This window comes from Leucopleurus acutus (assembly GCF_964270905.1).
Source record: "Leucopleurus acutus genome assembly, chromosome: 13".
Lineage (NCBI taxonomy): Eukaryota > Metazoa > Chordata > Mammalia > Artiodactyla > Delphinidae > Leucopleurus > Leucopleurus acutus.
In genome coordinates, this window is record NC_139155.1 from 81,353,126 (window position 1) to 81,362,715 (window position 9,590).

At 51.8% G+C, this 9,590-nt stretch overlaps 1 protein-coding gene across 1 annotated transcript in view; it reads right to left on the reverse strand.

Annotated features, from left to right (window-relative positions):
* The window catches only part of CUX2 (cut like homeobox 2), a gene marked incomplete at its 3' end in the record, with an annotated part of 260,924 nt that extends 251,732 nt beyond the window's left edge, over positions 1-9,192 (reverse strand). Inside the window, exon 1 of the mRNA XM_082853200.1 lies at positions 9,092-9,192. Coding sequence (XP_082709326.1) covers positions 9,092-9,154 — 63 coding nt within the window. The 5' untranslated portion in view covers positions 9,155-9,192. The remainder of the gene's footprint in view (positions 1-9,091) is intronic.
* Between the last annotated feature and the right edge of the window lie 398 nt (positions 9,193-9,590).

A 9,590-nucleotide genomic window follows, 5' to 3' on the forward strand; every position in this document is an offset into this window, starting at 1 on the left:
CCTCATTTCATCTTTCCTGTAGGGAAGTGTGATCCTCTGAGAAGCAGACGCAAAGGGAGGACTACAAGACAGAGAGATTTATCAGGATCAATGCCTGCGCCTGCAGGAGGGAGCCAGAATGAAGGAGAGAAGGAATGAAGGAAGGGAGGGAGGGGAGAAGGAAGGGAAGTTGGTAGGTACGTTGGCTGGTTTGTGGAAGCATCCTAGACTGCCGAGGAGTCTGGAGCCTGCAAAGGAGTCCTGTGTGTCCCAGGAACAGGTCTGCTTTTAGTCCCTGCTAAACTCAGCTCCTGGCTGTGGCACTTGTGGGGTGATCTCCAAGAGCAGTTATCTGGTGCCACCTGCCAATCACACTCCCTAGAGTCAAAGGTCTGCAAGGTGCATTCTCATGGCCGCCACTGGAAGGTACCATTATTGTATCCATCTTACAGCTGAGAAAACCAAGTCTCAGAAAGGGGAAATAACTTGCCCACGGGCATGCAGCTAGGAAGGAGCAGAACTGGGATTTGAATCCTGACTGCCCCGTGCGTGATCACGAGATAAACAGAGGATGGTGGGGGGCATTTTGCAACAGAGCAAGAATTGGGCTTGAATACCTTATTAAAAAATAAAAGCAATACCCAAGGCTTTTATGGTGTTTGACAGTTTACTAAGTACCCACTGAGACAGATTCATTCCGGGCCACACATGTGCTAAATAATCTTATTTTATGCTTCATCCTTACTCCCAACTGACAGATGGCAAGACTGAGGATGAAGGTGGGTCCAAGAGCCACTCAGAATCTGTGACCAGCCTCACTGCCTTCCTTCAATTCCTTGCATGCACTATTTTTCCACCCACCTCAAGGTCTTAGCACATTTCGTCTGCTGGGATGCTCTTCCCTGACCTTGTCCTTGACACCTCGGCTGAAGCATCACTTATTCCAGGAAGGCTCCCCCAATGCTCAGACTCAGGCAGTTCTTTTGCCTCCTACTGTCTCAGAATCAAATCCCCCTGTGTGACTACACACCAATCTGTCCAATGAGACGTGTACCCACCCCCCTATTGTCTGCAGGCTGGGTGAGAGCTGGCACTCTGTCTTCCGGTTCACTGTGATATCTCTGGTATGTTATTATTACTTACAGTATTTATGCTATTTACTTATTATTATTTACACAGTTATTAGTTATAGTTATAACTTATACTGTGAGTGGTGAATATACATTTCCAGACTGAAGGACAATAGCAGTTATTATTATTAACATTATATAGCACATCTATGTCCTGGGCACGGATTTCACACTTCACGTGCATTAACTCACTTAATCCACAATCCTTAAGGAGGTGGATACTACTATTATTCCCATTTTACACAAGAGAAAACCGAGGCTCAGAAAGGTTAAGTGACTTGCCCAAGGTCACACAGCTGGTAAGTGGCAGAGCTGGGACTAGAGCCAGGCCCCGTGGCTCCAGAGTCCTCACTAAATGTCTTTGGGAATGGGAGGCTGCAGGGCTTGAGTTTGCAGCCCACACTACACCCCTCAGATACCTGGAGCCCACAGACACTCATAATGGACAAGCACCCCAAGTAGGTGCCCCCAGCAGAGTGGCCTCTGAGTGACCACCTTACTCAGGGATACCTGCCCTCGACCTGGCTGTCCTGGTGACCCCTGTGGTCCTGTCTGCAGCACCCACACTCCAAACAGCTGGCTGGACAAGTCTATCGACCGTAATCGTTCCTGGGGAGCCATTTACCCCGTCCAGTTTGAGCGACAGCGGCCCAGAGTCTTAAGCACTGCTTGGCTCCGGGCGTCTCGGGCAGACAACCAGCTCAGGCCAAAGAGGCTGAAGGATTGATTTTTTTTTTTCTCTCTTTCTTTCTTTTTAATGACAAATGCGTATCCTGGAACTGCTGTTTCATCTGGCTGAACTGAAGGATGGCAGAGGGGGTATATAGGGAAAGGACTGGGAAGGCGGGGGCAGCCACTGGCCCACTTTGAGGGTGACTGAGCTACTGAGGAAAAGCAGAGACAGAGGGCTAATCATGTATATTCATGAAGCTTGTCAAGGGCCTTTTGTTTTTTCTGGAAATGCCGCCTCTTCTGACACTAGGCACCTGGAGAAAGGCAGCCAGTGGCCTTGACAGCTACCCTCCTCATGACCCCTACAGCTGACCTGACCCAGCGCAGACCCTCAACCCAGGGCCTTGGCACCACCGTTCCCTCTGCTTGGCATGCCCTTGCCAGGTCTCCACCTCCTGCCAGGTGTGGTCAGAGCGTTTGATTTATATGGGATACTGGACATCTGAATTTCTTAGGTAACATCTCCTATGTTTTAAATGCTGACAAACGTACACAAAAGTGTTTCTAAAATATTGCACTAATCGAGACAGATACATCCGTTGGCCAGACATAGCTCCCAGTCTGCAACCTCTGTGCTCAGAGCTCCCAAAATATAAGACATCACATACAATATTAGTAATATATTAATATAGTAAGCCCCCAATGGAGTAAAAGAGAAGAGAAAAAGTGCCCAGTAATCTCTAAAACAAGCTTTCAAGGCCAGCAAGTTCCGGGATCCACTGCTTATTTGGTTTTCTCACCCCTCTCTTACTCTCTAAAAATACCAACAACAATAAGAAGACACATACGGAACAGTAGTTGTGTGCCCAGCACTGTGCTAAGCACTTTCACATTTAAAGTGCTTTAATCTTTAAGAACAACCTAAAAGGTGAAGACTACTGTTAGTCCCATTTAGAGACAAGGAAATAAGGCTCAGAGAGGTTAAGTGACCCATCCAAAATCACATGGCCAGTAGATGATGGAGCCAGGATTGGAAGCCAGACAGGGGCCCTTCACCATCCTGGCTCCTCGTACTTCCCTCTTGAGGGAAAAAGTTGGAACAAGTTTCTAGAACTAAGTTTGATCTACCCCAATACTCTCAACTGAAAAGTGAAACACTTTGGCCATGCCACAGCCATCACATAGACCAGTAGACCAGGCTCAGCAACTATTGCCCTAACGCCAAATCCAGCCCACCACCTGTTTCTGTAAAGTTTTATTGGAATATAACCATTTCCATTCATTCTTATTGTCTATGGTTATTTTCATGCCATAGTAGCAGAACTGAGTGCTTGCAACAGAGACCACAAAGTCTAAAGCATATTATTATCTGCCTCTTTACAGAAAAAGTTTGGCAACCCTGATGGCAGACCTAGATGGTTTCCTAAAGAGTCTAGAGAGATGCCACACCCTGGGAAGGTTATGAGGTCAAAACCCTCAGGGAAACACCATCCTTAGAGATGTGGAAGCACATTTACACATTAAAGGGTAAAAAGGGTAGTGGAAGCTTCTTCAGGTATTTGGGGTGAGACCAAACGAAAAGAAGGAGCCAGCCACGGGAAGATCTGGAGAAAAAGAGTCCCAGGCAGAGGGAACTGCAAGTGCAAAGTCCCTGAGGTAAGAATGTGCTTGCTGTGTTTAAGGGACAAAAAGACCATTGTGACTGGAGCAGAGTGTGCAGAAGGAGAGAGACTGGAGATGAAGCCAGAGAGATAACAGGGGGCGCAGATTACGGGAGCCTTACAACCAGGGGAAAGGAGTCTGGATTTTAAACTTTTAAGTATGACAGCAATAGATTGTTCATATCCTACAAAACGCTACAAATGATTTTTGTGAATGGATCTGCAAGGCTTAGAAACCAAGAACTCCATCCTAGACATAATTTCTTGTCTCAAAAATTTGTTTAAACGGTCAATAGCTCCCCCTCACCGCCAGAACGGGCCCCCAGGTCATTAGAAGACAACATGTTTAACTGGCACACAATGTATGTCAGCATCCTCCCCCTTTACAGCAACTAGTACAGCAGAACAGATGCGCACAGCTAGGCCGTGTGATGGATTAAGAAATGGGACACTTGGAATGTTGGGTGATTCACCCAGGGGTGCTAGAGGCTGCACCTTTTAGCTCCTCTTGGGGCCCTTCCTCTCCATCTACTACCTCCACGTTCCCCGACATCTTCAATATAAGCCACTGTCATTACTAAAGAGCACCCCAAGACAGAAAAATCAAACCAAAGACTGAACCCTGAATTCCTAAGCCAGGAACAAAGGTAGGCCACCACCTCAGTCCCCTTCCCATGCTCAACCTCTGCCAGACTCAGTCTCTGAATTAGATATCTGGAAGCCACCAGAAATTCAGCCCTTTCAGAAAGCAACAGAGAAAACCACAGTTCCTGGACAGCCATGTCCACCATCATCCAGGACCAAATTTAGCACCAGCCAAGGTGCTCACGTTTTAAATCCCATCTGATGGAAGAAAGGTTACCACAACAGAATGTCAAGTTCGAAGATAGAATCCACCTTTTAACAGAAGAGGTTTTTTAAAAAAGAAGAAGGAGAAAGAAAGAAAAAGGAAGGAAAAAAAAAAGAAAAAGCACCATCACCATCAGAAAACCTGTTCCCTCTGGTCAAAATAACACCGTGCTCATCTGAAATAACCCACTGAGATGCTTATTTGCTTCTTTAGGCTTGTCCGTGGTTTCTCGATTTTCTACAGTGAATTCAGGTATTAATAAAAGAAACTTCGAGACCTCCAACAGCAAAAGCGGTCAGGGATGAGACGCTGCTCGTTTTTCTTCCAGCACTCAAAGAGAGAGCCCATCTTCGGGAAGCAATTTCTGTCGAGTTGAGAATCCAGAATTTTGGGATGCCCAGAAAAGACTGCTGGGTTCTTTAAATAAATTCTCAACACCTGTTTCTAGCTCCTTCTGCAAAAAAGGCCCACAGGGTGTGGCTTCCAACGAATTGGAGAGGCAGATGGAATAGGGTCACCCACTGGCTGGACTTGGAAGGGTCCGGGGGCTGACCAATGGTTTGGTCGTCATATTCACAGAGCTGCTGCTAGAAATCTCCCCTCACACCCTCTGCCTCCCAGCTCTCCCTTTCCTCCCCCTCCAACCTCCCACAGCCCTTGCCCAATGCCAGCCATCGCATGGGCCTGGGCCTGGGCCTGGGCCACGCCAAGCCTGGTCTGCTCGTGCTCCCCACCCCGGCAGCAATTCTATTACAGCAAAGTTTCCAAAGTTAGGATTCCGCCAACAGGGCTGATAGCTTATTTACTGCTGTCATCTAAAGAAAGAGGAATTTTGACACATTGTTAAATGATAGCACATTTAGATAAGTCAAGCTGTCAGAGGCTCTAATGGATGTCTAAACTCTCTGTGGCTGATATGTAAAACTTATGCACTTCAGAATATCATAAGGTTATAATATTTTAATCACATCCACGCTCTTTTCTAAACTTTGAGCAGGGAAAAACATTCCATCAAGTCCCATCTCCCAGGCGCCAAGAAACTGAGCCTTCCCAGAAGTTTCTCCAAACTCCTTACAAAAAGTCCAGCTTCTCTCACTCGACCCGTCAGTCTTTCTCCCTAAATGTTCACACCCCAAGCGGAATTCGTACTGTATGATCCCTCCACCCAACCTCTTTCCTCCCAAGAAACGTAGATGGGCATTTGGACTGGGCACCAACTCTTGTTAACCCTCTTCGAAGACAAAAAAAAAAGATATCACAGGAGACTGGACCCAGAGCATCATAAAAAAAGTGGCAAAGTGAAGCAGAAAAAGAAAATCACAAAGGTATGAATCCAGTTATGACGATTATACACAGAAAAGCCATAAAAAATACTGCATTAGTAATGTTCACCATAAAGCAATCTTATAACCAAATGAAACATGCCTAGCATCAACTCTGAGATAGAATTTTTTTCTCTTCTCGTTTCCTGGACTGCTAGCTGCAGAGGAAAAAAAAAGAACAAGCAGAGAAAGGGGGAAGCAGTTTCAGGGATCCTGGAGTAGGGTACCAAATGTCACAGCATCTTTACCATCATCAGCCCTCAAGTCATTAAGACTGCTGACTGACTTCCATCCTAGGAAAACAGCCCCGCTGTGTCCAGAGATGGCACTGGAAGAAATAATAACCGGACTGCTTCTATATTTGAAAAATGTATACTTCCGGAGGGCTGTGCGCAGGCCGGTACAAGGTCACCTTTCTTGCCAGGATCAGGGTGGCGTCAGCAGCATGGTCTGGCCTGGGGACACAGGCCTCCTTTGCTGCCTCGGCCACTTTAACACTCAGCAACTAGGCTGCATGAAACCACTGAATTGAAGCCACATACCTCACACTCATAAGCAGCTGGGCCACGTGAAGAGTGGGCCCAAAGCTCTTGGCCTGCACAGGGCCTGGGGTGGGGACCCACCTTTCCTACCCAGATCTTGGAACGAGCCGGCTGAAGTTTTCCTTTCTGGCTGTCTCCCAGAGGAGAGGAAAGTGGGAAGGGAAAAAAATGAAAACAAAAGTATGGCACCGGAGTCATTAGCATTATGCACAAGAGATGATCCCAGGCAAAAGTGCTTAGGCTCATAATCTGTTTCCGACAAAATGCCATCAGTGAGAATACGGGGGGGTTGCGGGGGGAGGTGTCGGCCTACCGGGCAGGGGAACAACTGAACATTTCAGGACAAGGGTGGGGACCACAGCAGATGTGAGGGCCTCAATGTTTACACTCGGCGACCGCTGCCACATTTACCTCTCTGCTCTCTAAAAGTGTGCAGCTTTTCAAACTCCCACAGGGACCCACACACACACTTAATATCCATGTAAATGAGCTTAACCCCTTCCCCAGAGCCTTCTCCTTTCGAGCCAGACACACCAGCCATTGTCTTAATGAACACACCCACCCCTCCCGCACCCTATGTATACACCCTGTGCAGGGAGACGTCTTGGCCCTGTATCCCCATCACCTGAACGAGGCTCTCCACCATCCCCACCTTCATCCTTTCCAGTTCAAATTTGCTTTTCCACCTCAGCATCTTCTAAAACCCTAACAAAGGGTTCTCAGATCAATGACAGTCCAACTGGAATCAAGATTTAGGTGACCCCAACAGCTCCACAAAAGACCCCTGAGCCCGAGAAGGAAAAGAGTGAGGTTCAACACCCCCTCCACTCCAGCTCAGAAATCAGCCCCCTGGGAGCCGCACCCACCCCTCAGCATCCAGCCCCAGGTCTCACTCTACCTCCCGGTTGCAGCCCAAGCTCCCCGGATTGAAAACGAGTTATCTAATGAAAATTGTGTTAACTGACATTCTGGCCAACCGGGAGCAAATACCAGCGCTGCAAATCTCGCCGCGGAAATTTTCTCCAGCCCAGAATAACAATAGGACCCTGCAAAGGGCTTTCACCAGCCCTTCTGGTTCCTCTTCTCTCATCTGCCACGTTCTTGTCATTCCTTATGTTACAGAACATCAATCATAAATAAAGACGCTGTCCCCCAGCCGTGCCCGGGTCTCATTTACAAACATTAGCAGGGAATACAATTACCATTGGCCTTCGTGCCAAGCCCAATGTGGCTGCCCAACTCTCTCCCGTTCGCTCCCTCTCTCCCTCTCTCTCTCTCCCCCCATCCCCCACTCTTCCAGAAAGGCCACTTTAGCATCATTTAAACCAGCAAGCACAGCTCACAGCCCTGCCCGCCTCAGCTGGCCACCAAACTGTAGCCCCAACTCGAGCGACGACCTGGAATTGCAAGGCACTCGCAGTTATTAACTGCATGCCTGAGTGCCCCGATTTTCTCTCCAGCTCAATGGCTTTGAGGGAGGGGGCCTGCAGGGAGTGAGGAGTTAGGAAGGAGGGGGGTTGGGAAGCCACCAGGAGGAAGGGGGTACTGTAACTACTTATCAGAAGAAACTTGACGAGATTTGCAGGCGGATTAAAAAAAAAAAAAAGTGGGTCCCTTTTTATCTCCAGACTGATGCTCTCCCTTCTTCTGAGAATGTCAAGGCCAAGGCAGGATGCTTTAATCGCCCGTTATCAGCACCACTTCCCCGCCCCTTGTTCCCACCGCACCTTGGTGAGACTCCTGAGTTTGGGGGGCTTGTCTGGAGCATCCTGGGGCACCTGGGAAAGGACAGAGGCTAGCGCTGTGCCTCCAGCGCGCAGCTCTCTGAGATTCCACCCCCCAGCTCGGTCTCCTATTGGGTCAGCAGAGAATACCACCAAATCTGGAGAAGACAGACTCCCAGAAAAAGGTGGAATGGGGATAAAGTGCCGGAGTTTGGGAGGGAGTCACTCTAGGGAGGAAGAAGGAAAGAAGAGAGAGAAAGAAAGAAGAGGCTGGAGAAAGGAGAAAAGAGAGGAGTGTCGGGGAGGAAAAGCAGGAGGTAAAAGACAGCGAGGGAATTTCCCATTTAAAAGTTCCTGTGGGCCCGAGACCCTGGAGTCACCTGCTCTGCTCCGCTCCCGGTTCTCCAAGGCCCCCGAGGCAGGAGCGCAAACTTGCGCGCGCCCCGGGCCCATCTCCACCGCCCGTCCCCATCTAGACTTGGAAAGAGGTCGGAAGCGGGAATAAGACAAGAAGCAAAGACGAACCCCTAGAACCCGGCCCAAGGAGAGGTCTGCCGGTGTAGGCGGCCAGTCCAGCGATGGTGGCTGTAGCGGCTGGGGCGGCAGCAGCGGCCCCCGGGTGGCTGCGCGTCCGGGCTGCGCAGCCAGGCGGGCGGTGGAGGTGCCGGCGGGCGACGGGGCGCGGAGCCGCCTCCTCGCCAACCCCGGATGCCTCCCCCCTCTCCTCCTCCTCCTCCTCCCAGCCCGCCAGCTCCCTCCCTCCCTCGCCCGAACCCGAGCCGGGCGCGGACAGGCACTGGGCGCGCTCCGCGGCCTCCCCGGGCGCCGCGAAGTTGGGAGGCGCGCAAAGTGCGGCGCAAGGGGGGTTGCCGGTGGTCCCGCCAGCAGCCCCCTGCCTGGGACCGCAGACCCTGCCTTCCCCGTGCCTCACTCCGCCGCTCGCCCGCCGCCTCGCTCTCCGGGCCGTGGGCTCGCTAGCGCTTCTCCATGGTCGCGGCGGCTAATCGATGATTGAACCGAACAAAGAGCAGCGGCGAGATCAATTCCTAATACCTATCGATGGGCAGCGGGCAGTCGAGCCCCGGCGAGCCCCAGCAGCCGCCGCCCGCCTCCCTGGGGCGCCCGACCGCCCTCCCGGGTACCTCCCCAGTGCGCCCAGGGCGCGCCCGAGGGTTCCCCACGGCCGCGCGGCCAGTGCTGCCCGCACTAACCTGGAGTCGCCGTAGATCAAATCGCTTCCAATATTGAAACATCGATCCCACATTGGCGGCCATCTTGGGGGCTATTCGAGACGCACACACACAAGAGTTTGGCTTTTCTCAATGGCTGCACTCAATATCCGGGCTGGACTCCCCCCAGCCCCGGGGCCGCCGCCGGCCGCCCGGGCCCAGCGCGCCGCCGCTCGGGGCCCCTCGGGCGCCCCACGGCCTCCTGCCACCCGCAGCCCCTCGGCGCCGCCGCGCCGCCGCCGCCGCCGGGCCCGGGAGCCGTGCGCCCCCCCCGACCCCCGGAGGGCGCGGGAGGAGCGCGCGGGGCGGGGAGCTCGGTGCCCGCCGGGGGGAGGCGGCCGGGGATGGGATGGGAGGGGACGGGGGGGGAGGCAGCCTCTCCAAGAGGCGCTGGCGCCGCCGCTGCCCTGCCTGCAGCCGGCTCCCGGGCCCGCGGAGCGCTCGCTGCATCTCCCCCCCAAGTCCGGGGTCGGTGTGCCGC